Source organism: Anneissia japonica, unplaced genomic scaffold (genome assembly GCF_011630105.1).
Source record: "Anneissia japonica isolate Jap-2015-1 unplaced genomic scaffold, ASM1163010v1 scaffold665_len1252844_cov201, whole genome shotgun sequence".
Lineage (NCBI taxonomy): Eukaryota > Metazoa > Echinodermata > Crinoidea > Comatulida > Comatulidae > Anneissia > Anneissia japonica.
In genome coordinates, this window is record NW_022757135.1 from 414155 (window position 1) to 429360 (window position 15206).

At 32.4% G+C, this 15206-nt stretch overlaps 1 protein-coding gene across 2 annotated transcripts in view; it reads left to right on the forward strand.

Moving 5' to 3' along the window:
• The first annotated feature begins 3072 nt into the window (after positions 1 to 3072).
• Positions 3073 to 15206, forward strand: part of LOC117124425 (semaphorin-5A-like) — a 75799-nt gene continuing 63665 nt past the window's right edge. For both annotated transcript variants that reach the window (XM_033270650.1, XM_033270651.1), the window contains exons 1-4: positions 3073 to 3220; positions 9063 to 9165; positions 9601 to 9646; positions 13641 to 13703. In XM_033270650.1, the coding sequence (XP_033126541.1) occupies positions 3076 to 3220; positions 9063 to 9165; positions 9601 to 9646; positions 13641 to 13703 (357 nt within the window). In that variant the 5' untranslated portion in view covers positions 3073 to 3075. The remainder of the gene's footprint in view (positions 3221 to 9062; positions 9166 to 9600; positions 9647 to 13640; positions 13704 to 15206) is intronic.

Genomic DNA, 15206 nt, shown 5'->3' on the forward strand with positions numbered 1-15206 from the left:
AAGCATTAATATAGTAATGATATATTAATAGTAATATGGATATACTGTAGTATTTAAAATACTATATTTTTTTACCATAGTAATGCCAGCTTTTCATTTGTAAAGGTCACTATAATCTGATTAAAGTCCAAAGCAACTGATTTGCTGACAAACTATACTTAATTCTGTGGAAAGTGTAACTATGGCAATGAGGCATTTTCTTTCAAGTCAATCCACCATTGTCTTGATTCAGAATTTACTGGAACAGCAGTGTAATTGTACCGTAATACTTCACCTTTTGTTTGATTCTCTTTATTACCTGCAGGCATAGACGTTCATTCGTTACTCATATTACCCTTTCCATTAATTATATGCCTTGTTAACATGGGCTACTTAAATAAGAAACATTGTTTACAATTTGTCTGTAGTATGACAAATAGTGATACTGCTTTGATTTCATGAATGAGCCTATAGTGAAAAAGATATCCATCCTGTCTGCTAGAATTATTATCACATGGACAGGCGGTGCACTAATTGTGTGAACTCGCTGCTCTGTATGGATTGTGTTTGTGCGATTCTCACTGAACAACTGGAGTGACTAAACTTTAAAGATTCGTTGGTCCACAAGCTTCTTCTCAGGCCTGTTACTTGCATTGACAGCTGTACAATAGGGAAGGCAAACCCCACTCCCTTGGCAACAGGTGTTCGCATGCTCTAGAAATGTCGGTTAGCTGGAGACTCTACTGTAATCAAAATAATATATGGTATATCATGTATACATGTGAGTTGGTTTGTGAACAATTGATGTTTACCTGTGGGGAGGGTATAAGCACAGGTGTGTAAGCATGTAACTACAGTATGATATTTATACTTCTGTAATGTAATACCTATAATATATGGTTTACATTTAGAAATTTATGTAAATTCTACTGTAGACTATAGTACTGTAAGGTAATGTTTAATATGTTAAACTTTCGTTTTATGAGGATTCCTACATGCGTTTGCAATAAACCAGTGTAACAACACATTTTTATGTTCACCACAGTACATAAAAGTTTAAGATGCAAAATATTTTTAAAAATGTAAATGCTACTATACTTTTGACTAAGCATATTTTATATATTAATAATGAGATATTTTTACTAGATTATATTTATTTGAGAAGCTGTTTGAATGACTGATATAGTTGGCTGTGATAGCATTTGTTAGTAAAAGTAATTGAAAAAGAGAATAAGAAACAAAATTGATTAGGCCTATTATAATTTAATATTAACTTTGAAAATTCCAAACTGGCTTGTTTTAACTGAAAGAAATGTTAAATTAGGCCATATGATTTTATGTGTAAAAAATAAAAAAATATTCTTTTCATGTTTAAATAAGTTGAAGCAAATGGACTTAGGAGATACTCTGAATGACATATTATGTAAGAAAATAAAATTAAATTCAGCTCTTCTTTTTAATTGAGGTTTTCTCAGCATTCTGAGCAATAAAATGCCCCTGTTCACTTTGATTGAAAAGTGAGGAACAGTCTTTAAATACCAAGTCCATTTATTTCTTGATGATGACAATTGTAGCTTAGATCACTACACAATTAATAGCCTTGGTCTACTGTATACCCATTTGAACTAAAAGAATAGCTTTGTCCGAAGTATCCTCATTTTTTCACCAATGGTCAGTCTGCTCTTGTTAATATTTAATACTCTATATAAATTGCAAGACAATAGTAGCTTTTTTCATTGATTTTTAATGTCAATGTCGAATGAAAATGAGCAGAAATTACTACAAAGACTTGTGTATTCCTACATTCATGCTTTGATAGAGAGGTAAACGATATGTAATCAGGTTTCATGTACCTACAGTAAATCTACAGTAATAAAATTAAAGATTATTTGTTGGATTTTATTGTTTCTATGTTTTTGTCATGCTAGTATGTGTACTGGTTTTAAAATTATTGTATAGAAAGCCAGAAGGAAATTGCTATTAACTGTACTCATAATAATAATATGTTAGTCTTTTAGCGCATTATTGAGGCCCTTATGCATGTCACATTATTATCCCGGTTATTGGAACAAACACCCATGGAATACATACTCTGCTAGGTCTCATGGGATGTATCATTATTATGAGGTAGTAGTAAATCGGCACATGTGACATTCAAGCCTATTAGATAGAAACCAATATATTCCTAGGTAGGGAAAATGTTAACAATGTAACTCGAGCAAGCGGCCAAAGTAGGAATCAAATTCCCGACCTTAATGTTGAAAGACCTGCCGCACCAGTCACTCTCACATCCTGGTAATGAAGGGAAACTTTTGAATTGTGGTCAAAGATGGATAGAAAGAAGGAGACAGTATAATGAAGAGGACTAAGAGAGCAAATCTAGAAATTGACAATGATTTGTTTTTTATTTCAAATATTAATAATAAATTTAATAATATGAATAATTAATGAATAATGCCCTCCCAACTAAAGCAATGTCTTTATGGAAATATATTTTTAGATTTAACATATAGGGGATAATTTAAAAATAGTTGCATAAATCAAGCAGTCATTTTAGGTTAAAGTTAACAGACACGAATACCTCAATCCCTTTTCAGTATATAACTTTTTATCTAAATTGCACAATCTTATATAAACATATCACATATAAACATTAAGTATTTGTACCATGACCATTAGTAGGTTTACCAGGCTAATCTGTTTGCAGGTCCTTATGAAAAACCACAATTTAAGCTTTCGAGAGCTGTCACATTTTATCATACCATCTTGGTCTTGCTACATCATAAATATAGGTTAAACTTGCGTTGATGGTCAACAACGCATTAGGGATAGGCTATGTGGAAATTGAATCAGCCGCCATTCCTTATTAGAGTATCATTACAAGTCTTTTAAAGTACAACTGAAACCTATGGGAGAAAACTTGATAATATGCAGATTCCCCAGTAGTATATAAAACAGAAAATTCCGCTAGGGAGTTACCCTAGATGATGAAAGAGATCTCATCAGATAGCCCAGGGGTTGTTGCCTCACAAAATATTAGCCTGTGGGTGCTGAATTGAGTGACAACTCCCTATCCTGTTAGTATTATTTCTTTTAATGATGGAAGGGAAATATTTATTTATGTATGTTGCATGTATGACTTTAGCTGTCAATGTGAACCTGGGTTTAGGCGATGATGATGATGAAGTAAATGTAGCGATGGAGTGTGGCCGTCAAAAGTTGGATGCAATAACATATGACGGTAAGTAAAGGATTAAATGATTAGATTAATGGATCTATACATAGTCAAATTTGGCTGATAATAATAAATACATAAATCACATCTTGTTTGCATCATGTTAAATGTTCACTGAATCTAGCTATTTATAATTTATTTGTAGTAATTATAGATATTAAAATATGCGGGTAATTATGAAAGTGTCAAAATGTTAAGTCTGAACTTGTTTGATATTGAAAGAAGTTATTTTGAGCGTATTTGAGGATGAGCTCGTTAATTGAGAGTCTAATTGCCCGTCTTGTGCCTAATGCTCTGTCCACACTATCAACTTTTCTTTGACAAAAAACTGTTGTATGCCCATATATAGTCATGATGTACCCATATATAGTCATGATGTACCCATATATAGTCATGGTGTGCCTATATATGGTCGTGATGTGAAGTAATCATGACCATATTTAGGCATGTCATATGTTTTTGTAAAATAAAATTTGGCAGTTTGGACAGGGCTTTAGTTAAGGTATCCTATCAGTTAAAAACTAGAAAAAAAAATTACAGATTTAAATACTAAGAATAAATATAAGGCTATGTTCTCACACGGTAGCTAACGGTTAGCTGCCGTGCGCACATGCGAGAAAATCTTGATCCGGATACCAACAAACAATATGATGATCGAATCACTGGCCAATAAGAAACTGGAAATTGTAAACGCGTACGTGTGATTAGTTGATGATAGAAACGCCCTCAACTTGCTAACCGATAGCGCTTGCTATCCGGATACCGCTAACGGTTAGCGCTAACCGATCAGGCGTTCTCACGCAGGTGCTAACGGTTAGCTCCCGATCCGGATACTAGGGCTCTCATGAGAACCAGGCTTAAATCAACTAAAATGACTGGCTAATGAAAATGAGTACCTATAATTTATATTGTTGTATTTATGCATTTCTAATAACTAGTGAGGAAAGCAGGCGGCTATTTTTTTCATTTTAATTTAATTTACTAATTAACTTACTTAATTACTGTAGGCCTATACAAATTAGGCAATGTTTACTCAACTCAGACTCTGGTTCTGGAGTTCCTTGTTAATTTTAGGCTGGTTTTAATTTTTGAATACTTTTTCTTAGAGAATTTAAAGCAACACTTTTGGTGTTTATTCACTACTGTATAATAAAAGTTGAAATTCTTTATTATTTTATTGAATCATGAACTGATAGTGATAGTTTTGATAAAGAATGCAGTGTATAGGTTTTTGTTATAATGGCTAAGGGGAAATATTATTAAATTCCTTTGTACTTTCCCACTTATTGAATTTTTCTTTTACTACATTGAATTTTTTTTTTACTACTGCACACAGAATATTTGTGCCTTATTTCAATTATTGCTGCTATATAATGTGGAGAATGCATAGAAAATATATCTATTTTTATCTTTTTCTAATAAATACATTTTCTAAATGCTGATAAACAATGCGATAACTAATTGCATGAGTATGATCACAAAATGAAGAACTATTTTTAAACAAGCATGAAATCTTTAAAAATCAGCCAATGAATATAATCATATTAAGAGTAATCAATTAAAAAACCTCCTAGATGTTTACTGTACCTTTGAAATGTCAAAATACCAGCATTATAATATGATAAAATAGAAATTTACAGTATCCTTTTAAGTAAGATATGCTTTGAATGTTTAATCCTTTAATTTTTTAGTTTCAAATGTGTAAGTCTTGCAACTAGTGTTATGTTGTAAAACAAAGGCATGTTTCATTCTGGTACTACAATGATATCACAGTTAATGTTGTCGCCTAACATATGGTTCCGATAATTTTCATGTGTTGAACAAACGCTAACCATTCTTCGCAGATTAATTTGCTAATCCTTTATTTTGATTTTGCTAATTCAACATTGGACCACCTGTCAGTATCCCTTCAATCCTGTAATCGCAGAAACTGGAAGGAAAACATTCCTTTGGGATGTCATGAGCTAAGGGGATATCGTTTATCGGACGAATGTGAAGGAATTTGACAAAAACGTGCCAAGTTGAAATTGCCGATACTTTAGTTCTGATCCAATCCAAGTCTTTATTCATCACATTTAATTATTCCTGCAAGTAATCTCAACCCAACATCAGCCAAGCGACAAACGTCATCCCTGTTGATTAATACAAATTAATTCCGACCGCCTGATACTCACAAATGTGTTTAAGCACTAATTGCTGTGTGTGTTTTACTGATTTGAGCGTTGGTGGTGGGTTGCGGGAAGTGGACAGGGGGTCCAGCGTAGACTTGTCCGAAGCGAGTTATTCCAATTGGCCTCTCATGGTGAACATTAAACTTATTCTTGTTGCCAATTTGTCAAATTTTTTCGAGGAATTTGATCTGTATGATAACATGTCAGTTAATACGATTAAAATAATACTTGCCCTTAGTTGGATATTGTTTGGATATTCAGCTGTTCATTACATTCTATCTTATTATTGTTCACCTAAATTATAGTACAACTGGAGGTTTATCTTGTTTTCCCAACCATTCCTTGAGGGAATTTGCCTCTCTTTGGAGTATGTATTCCAGTTCAGCTTTCCTCTAAACTTGAGGAGAGAGATACCATATATTAAAGTTAAAATCATATTTTTTTTAAAGCTAAATCTTGCAAAAAAAAAAAAAAAATTTATATCAAATCCACTGAGTGACAGATATTATTGTAAAAGGAATTAATTTTAAAAATTACATATTTACAAATATTTGGTAATCATTTGAGTTATGAGGAATTTGGTTGGATTCTTTAAAATGGGGAAATTGGAAAAATTTGCCAGTGGTGAGAGGTGTATTGTCAGATTCAACAATAAATACTAAAACTTGATTTGAATCCACAAATAATGATATAAACTCAAAGGCCTTGATGTCATAATGACAAAAGTATTTAGCTAGTTTTTGTTGTTAACGTGAATGGTGTTGGCTTAACTTTAGAATCTTCTACAGAATACAATATATCAGCCTTTTGTGTACCTCAGACCTGTAGTCTCAAGCTCTGGAGCATGTACATTCCAGGCAGGAGTCACTGCGGACCTCATTGGCTCAGTTCTGCTTCGTTTATGTTTACCAATTGCCCTGCGTTAATTGTGTAAAGCCAATTTTGTGTCCTGTGTGTGGGAACAGTATTCTTCCTAATGAAATCTGTCACTTATTGGCTTAGGGAATCAATCGGCCATTTAATCATTTTTATCGTATTTTTTTAAACTAAAAATTGAAATTTAATGTCTGTTCTCATGGGTAGAACACAGACGTGACAGGGACAAATCAATTGATTTATTAGAAAATATTGTTAAAGGCAATATTTACTATAATAGATTTCTTATTTCATGTGATGTTTTGAGAAAATGCCATGGTCATTGCACTAAAAAAAATAAATGGTAACTTAATTTACCTAATTTTACTGTCTCATTCTGGTATAAAATGAGTGATTTAAGTATGTTATCAGTTAATAATTCATAGTTAAAATTTTATTTTTATCACAAAAATGAAGAACTTGCACTATTTACCCAGTTACCAATTTTACGTTATAATAATATTGCAGTTAAGTTACCAGAATGTTTTTTGTACAAACCAAAAATGTGTTTTTATAACCTAATTTCTGACGACATAATGTTTAAAACGTTGCTACCATGTTGTGATAACATGTTTTTTACATACAGCATTTACAACACTCGCAAATATTGTAATAATGTTTTGTGTTGGCTGGGTAAACAGCAATACTTCGACAAGAATTTTTTTATACCTTGTTTACCAAACCCGTGGCCTGCCAATAATGGTGATTTCGAATAAAAATAAAATTTAATTTTTGGCCAGTTCTGTCGCCACGAAAAAATGTTTAAGAAAAACATTTTAGTTTTAGCTTTATCATTATCATGCCTGTCGCTGCCTTGAAATCCCTTAAAATAAGGTATTTATACTTCTTCCTAATTTAATCATCCCATTACTGCACTCTTTATAGTACATTCACCAGTAAAAGTTTATTTTTATTTTCTCCTCCATTTGGATGTTTTTTTGGCAAAAGTATTTGCTAAATAAGAAAACAAAAATTAAATTTTTATTTTTTTCCACCCTCCTCTGACTTTAAAATAAATGTTCGGGAAACAAGGATTAGAAAAGTCTCGCCTTGCACTAAAAAACAATAGATACAATTTAATTTAATAAAAGTGAATCCCACGGTTTGATCCTTGATCCCTAATGCACTGATGCCTACCTATTGGCCCACATTGGCAAGGAGGTGCATTCACGTGGATAATCCATATGGTGCCTAAGGCACTGAAACTTGTGTCGTAAGTAATTCCTAGGGCACAGAGGGCAGGATACCTATTCAATCTAGCCCACGCGTTGGAACTTTAGAAACGTCATCTCTAGTACTGTACTTGAATGGACTAGAAAGGCTGTATACTCATGTCTCAGAAGAACATTTTTTTATTATTGAAGTTCTAATAGGTTATTGATTTAAAGTTGAAAGTTTTTACTGTTTAGTTTATGCTTCTATCATTAAATTAATGACTTGTTATTAAAATATTGTAGACAAATATAAAGTGCAATATAAAGTAACTAAAAAGTTTCAGTTCAGTTAACGACTTTAATTGTAATGTTGCTTTCCAGTGTCAATCAAACTGGCCAATCAGAAAGTGTTATTGATAGCCAGGAAAATGTGCACGTCCGACAAATATGCAATTTTACGTACATTTATTCTGGGAGAACTTCAGCAACAATATCCGAAAGGCCGGTCATAGTGGAATGGTCAATTGTATTTAAGGGTGGGTACTGTTTGTGGGTCAAAATGGTATGCTGGTACTGTACAGTATTATTGGTGATACAGCTTGATGATGATATCGTGATAATGATGTCATAATACTAGTCATGAGAGCAATTCAAGTGTATGGTTTTAGTGAGAAAGTATAAAACTCAAGTGTATACGTACAAGATAAGAACAATGGGATTACCGGTATAGGATTAACAGGATATTTCAAAACCATATAGGATATTTCAAAAGTTTGATTGCCAATGAAAGATTGTTGCTGGGAAATGAGATTACCATAGTTTAAGCATGGCTTTACGTAACCCTTTTGTACAAGTTGGCGGCATATAATTTTTAATTCTTATTCTTCGATGCTTGTTTTTTCCAGCTTTTTCTCTCCGTTGATGGGCTATGATCACAATACTTTAAATACTGTATAGATAGTACATCATCTAGATAAAATCTGTTACATCAAGGGTCACCAATCAACATTAAAAATGTAGACCTAAATGGAGCTCTTACTATGATGCATTACTGGGAAGAAAGCCAACCTATTTCTTTTGCAAATTAGTAATTTTAGTCAGATTTGGTCGAGAGCCTTTGGTTCGAGTCCCATTGGTGATCAACCAATTCCTATGACAGCAAAAAAAAACAAAAAAAAACAAAACTCCACACCCTAAGCCTCATATTGTATTGTGAGTTACTTGCTGTAAAAAAAAAAAAAATAATAATAATAATAAATAATAATGATAATAATAATCTTATATAATGCATAATACAAGAAAGTTATATATGCGCATTACATTAAAAAAAAAAAAACATAACCATGAAATATTCTAATACTACAAAGAAAACTAATAATGAAAATGGTATAGAAGGCAGAAGAATCTTTTTCCACTGCTCCGTTCTCTAACACTTTGAAGCCCCAAAAGGGTTCACTGGGACAGTACTCACAGGAGCTCTAGTGAAAATGATATCTACTGTAGCTAGCCTATCCTACAATTTTAATAAATAAATAAGATGTGAGGGATATATATATATATATAATTCTGTTTGCATTACTATTTAATTTCTTTCATTCTGATTTTTAGAACTTCTAAGATATGGTGGAAGTGTATTTCAGAAGGCTGGTACAGAAGACTACTCAAATATTGAGTTGGATTCCAAGCGGCATCAGGTCATAGTCGGAGCAAAGTATGTCATGTTTATCAAAAAAATTGTTTTAGGTTTCCTATTGAAAGAAATTATCTGAAGATGCTCAAAAGTTTCCCCCTAAAATTTACCCATCCATAGAATTCTGATATGTCAATTTCATCAGGTTTATTTTTGTATTTAAAATATTTGGTGATGAAATAACTTCATTAGCTTTAAGTGTAGTATTATCTCAAATTATGGTATAAGTTCTGTAATTATCTGTTCTAAACACTAAATAAATTTGGATTTGAATTATTACTTTCTGGTACCGTTAGCACAATCTGGACTTTCGTTATTTTCACGATTAACTTAAAATTATTCAAAATGCCAAATTATATATATTGAAAACTTGAATAATTCATGTGGAACTTGAAATTATTCAAAAAGTGAAATTATATCTATTGAAAACTTGAATAATTCATACTTTTTTTACAGAGATAACTTATTCCGTCTTGGTGAAAATGATCTAAATGAGTTACAGGTAAGTTAGCATTTCTTAACTGAAACTCTTTTTTGATTGTATAGGCTGTCGTACTTAGTAGGAAGCTGGAAATACCTTCAAACCCAATTAAATTAACATATTTAATTGCTCATTAAAAAAGGATTAAGTTATCAGCTTCTGCGATACAAATTGAAGCAATTCAATTTTTGTTGATTTACACTGTAGGACTTTTTAAGATACCAATTTATGCGTTTCACATTATTATCTTGGTCTTTGGATCTAACACCTATGTAACATACTTTTGGCTCTCTGGGAGAGATAGTTTCCAAAATGTTTAAGTAGCTTGTGTGTTGAAATTAAACCCTACCAGATACCCACTTGTAGTCCTGGTTGGAGACAGACTATGTGGATAAAAGTCCCTTGCCCCTGGAGACAAGCAAAATGCACATCAAAGGATCAACACCGCTAATGTTGAGAAATTGAACCACAGGTTTGCACCAAGAACACCCAATAATACCCTCTTAACCTATTGGTTTAATTTACCATAGGTGACCAAACTATATGTTTACGAATACTACTACACAAGCACACTGCATTTCTTATATCATTTAATTTATACCCCATGGTTGCTTACCTTATGCCCTTTAAGTAAATTACACCAATGGTAAATTGTTGTTGAAAACATCAAAAGTTATTGGAGTAAAAGCAGTTATGATTATCCTTCAGGCTATTTCAAGTTTTTTTTTCGTGGGTGGATTGTTCATGTTTTATTTTTACTTCCTGCAATTAACCCACCAACCCTGATTGCTTTCTTGCCCCTGGCCTGAGGAAATTGTACCTGTTAATGTCTTTCAATTTAATTTACCATTAGGTGTCAAAAATGATACCTTTACTCTCCCTGGATAACTAAAATGATTACTGTATATGATGAAGTACAACTGGTTTCAAATGTATTTTCTTCGGTCAGTTTTTTAAAAAAAATCACTGCAATTGTGAGCAGGGGTACAGTCTGCAGCTCATGCCATTATGCACACTAATAGTTTTTTTTAATCATTACTTAATTATTTTAAAAAAAAATTGAAAGTGAACCCTTTTTTATCTAATGTACTTCTTGAAACAAACCTAACTTTGCACGAAAAATAACATAAATGTTAGATCAAAAGATACAATAAAGATCAGAGCTAGGTGAGTCGAATACAGTTTTATGAAGGTATTGAAAGTACAGTATAACAAGATCAAAGTTTACAAAATTATTTTCAATCAATCAGTTAATCATCTTATCAGTCACCAACTAGATTCCTTCTCTGTAGTTCATCACCCTAACTTTTAAGTACTGATTGACAAAGTCAAATTTATTACCTATTTGGAGTCTTTAGAAGATGAGTCAATTATTTATATAATCTGTTAATAGGTTTAGTTTAATTTATACAGAGGGGAAGAAAATATTTGGCATCAGGTTGACGTTTTTCCCACAATTTTAATAGAGCGCATCAAAGAATTTTCCACCAAAATAAATACAATTTTAGATAAAAAAAGCAATCTCTGATTAGGCTGGACAGTTAGGATAATACTTTTTATGGGAACTGAAACCAGATATAATAACAGATTGTTTAATGATTCTGATTAAAAATAAACAGGATATTAGAGTAACGTTTGTAAAGAATAATACAAAAGATATTGCAGAATAGAGAATGAAAAGAGTATTAATAATGATCTTTGTCTTGTTAACTGTATACCTGATCTTGACATATGATTGACACTTTATAACTATTGGTATTAATATATTGATTTATTAGTTGATACAAATTGTTATTACATGTTGACCTAATGACCTGGAAAAACAGAACTATATTGAGAGATATAAAACAATTTTTAATGTCCTTTTGAGTACCAAAAAAAATATAGTTTGCTAAACAATGTATGAAGCAAGTTTCATTTTATGGTGTGAATTCTATAATTTATCAACCCATGTTACTGAGATTAGAAGGCAAACAACTTAATCTCCTTGCTATTATATGACTCCACTCCGCTTGTAAACATCCATCACGAAAATAATGATGGCATTATACCTTTCTATTTTCGTGTTAGAAAAATGGATACAATACAAAGAATGGGCCAAATAGTTTTGAACTCAATGAAATCCTATACCAGTTCCTAATATTTTCACATCTGCTGTATGTTATTGCATCAAATGTAATGTCTATAGAACATACCGACATTATTATGTATTCTGGTTGATATCACATACTCATGCCTGTTTGCATTAATTTGAGCAAAGCCTGTTACAAATAATATACCGGTACACTACCCATTCAGAAATTTCCAGAGATTACTTTGTCTAGAGGCAATAATAATAACCTGTAAACATATACGCTCACCCTGTGGAACAATTTTCATAACAGTAGCCGTGCCCTTATAAGTTATAATAAAGCTGAAGTTTTTGAAATTGTAGATGATAAGTTACAGGGGAGTTAAGTATTACCTGCAACAAAAGCTGAATTGAAGGGCAGGTGCAGATAATTAAAAAGTTATTTTTTAGACAGGTTAAATATATCTGGAATTTCGATCTTATAGGGAAAAGAATATGAATCTACCTCTGGTACTTAATTACCTATTACTAGTTAAGTCTGACGAATTGGTAAAACTTGAAAACATTACAAGACTAGTGTAATTGACGAAATAAATACTTTATTAAGCACTCATTTCTTTTCTAGGAAGACTACCACACAGTGTTCGAAAGCTGGTGTTAATACATGTTTGGTAACATGTCAAATATTTTATTGATCTTGGTTGTTCTTATAAAATTGTTCACTCTGATCTTTAATTCTTTTTTGTGATTATATAGTAAGTTTTTGAGCTTTACAGTATATTGTACAAAAATTAGCATTTTCGCTGTGGCATTTAAACAAGGAACACGCGATAAACAGACTTATTTCACTTTATTCAAGAAATTGACCAAATTTTCTAAAGATCATTGAAGTTGTAACTTGCTGGTAGCAATACTTAAACCCAATGTGACATAATCTCAACAATTGCAACACCTTATTAAACACACTTGAACCCCCTTCGCAAATGTTTGTTTTGTTATTTAGAAGTTTTAAATTTAATCACTATCAAATAGTTTGAGGGCATATGAAGATTAGTGTATAGAATCTGCTGGACCAAAATACCAGCTGCACCAAATACTTATTCAGAGTGTTTCTTACCATCATAACCTTTTAAAAGTTACAGTTACTATATTTAAGAGTTTTTGCCCTTTTATTCCCGAGATCTGCAGAATTAGTTCTGGTCTTTGATCCTAGTTTGTTTGGATAAACCTAACTGATACTTTGCTATGTTAAGTGTGTTCTGTAAAGCAAGCTCTTCAAATATAAAATGCCAGTGACTCTATTTTCTGGCAGTTGATATAAAATTTTTATTATAAATAATTCTTTGAATAACAGTGACATTAAGGCTTTTGTCTGTTCATTGCTACTATCGGCAAAGATTATAAATAGAACAAGAGAGCGTACTCCTGTTTCTGAAAACGTCACGCCTGCGTAGGACGCCCAGTGACGGTTGTATGCACTTTTTGTTACTCAGTGCAGCGCGATAGAAGTACGCCCGCTATGAACTCAGTAAGAAGAAAAAAAAGTGCTGTAGCTTGTGGAGAACAGATGAACAGACAAACCGACCGTGCGTGGGTAATTCAAAGTGCGTACAAGCGTTAGTTGGCGTCTTACACTAGCTGCGTATGGCGTATCGTTTTTTAAGCTCTCAATGAGTGTAGTTTGCTCTCTTGTTCTATTTATACTTTTTGCTATCGGCTACTTCCTTCCTCCATCCTTCTTTCTTCTTCATCAGTGTACCATTCTTCGCCTAACACAACTTTTCCTTATCACTGCATTATAGTATTTTTTCGTAAGATGATTGAGGAAAAAATATATAAGTAAAGGAAAAAAATAGTTGATAGGAAAATATGGCTTTGTTACCACTAAACAACCAATTTCAGAATAAAATATTGATGATAATGATGATTTCATTTTATTCACAGGCTGTAGAATGGCGACCAGATGACCGTACCCAAATGAAATGTGCCAGTAAGGGAGAATCATTGGTAAGATTTTTTAGCTCTACTGCCTCTATTATACTGCCCTCATGAGCTCTACAAACAGTCTGCTGATTATTATTTGATTGATTTAATCAGGGGTATAAATATAGCTCTGGTAAAAAATTGTCTCAATTGAGAGATACACAAAAATGGCTCCCAAAACTAATTTTATTTATAAAGTGGAGCTATTTTGTCAGCAGTGGAGAAATTTGTAGTTGTTTGTCAATTGAGAGTATTTTTTCAGGAATTATTTTTGATAAGTAGTGTACCGTATGTACATCACACAAGGTACACATTCATGGTTGTGAATAGTTTGCGCGACACAGATTAATGTAGCTGTATTGTTGCCTAAGGAAATGTTACTTGTATAACAGCGACCTTAATGTTGAGATGCCAGAATTCAAAGACTTATTTGTTTTTATTCTTTCAAGACAAGGAAGACTACATTTTAACATAATAACAGAGATAACGACACCGCAATTAATGATATAAAAAAATTCCACAAACTCTCGCCAATTGGATGCATTTGCTGTAATAAATTAATTGCTGTCTTTGGGTGTCTGTCCAGAATCGGGCAACTGTCCAGATAGTTAATTGCTAGCCATACTCTATGGGTCAAGTTTATACCAATTACCTGTGGTTATTATTAAAGTAATTCACGTCTTATAGATTATAAATGCTCGGGGAAATGTATTATCCTTTAGACAGGTTGTAAGTATGCATTTACTAAAAATAATAAAAATGGAAATGATATTCCAAGTACTTATAATCATATTACAAATCATAATTGTTTGTTATATGAAGGTTTTATCTATGTTTAGAGATTTAAGTGTAGATTTTCATTTTGTAGACAAGTACTAAGCTTTGACCTATTTCTCAAGTATTTCCAACCATTTTGATTGGCATCTGAATAAATTGTTTCATCGCATTATACGTCAAAACCCATCCGGGATGTATAGCGTTTGCCGATAGTCTTCAAGCAACGTTGTAATTAAAGTGGATTATTAATACATCTTAAGCTTTCCAGACACGTTTCTTCACAGTCAAAATTTGTCTAATTATATCTGACGGTGGTTGTTGTCATTATGGGGACATCTCAGAGATACCGGCGCAGTAAGGATGATAAGAATCTCCGGTGGGATCAGGCCCATCTCAGCAGTGCTACATTTGCAGTATTTACATTAGCGACAGGAATTTGAAGGGCTTGTTTAATGGATCAGCTGGAGAGGACCAGAACATCAAAACATTACACTAAGCTCGGACAATATGTCAAAGATTTTTCCTACCGCAATGTTTGTGCACAGTTAGTTTTAGACACTTGCTTAAAGCTAAAATTTGACAGGTTCTTAAATTTTACGATGAAGAATCTTTGCTTAGAAGTGTCATGTTTCTTACAATTAATGATAATTGTTAAAAATAATATGACAACTACCATATTAAATAATATTTATAATAATTCAATTCAATATAAAGTTTTTTTCCACATCATCAATACAAAAAACATAGATG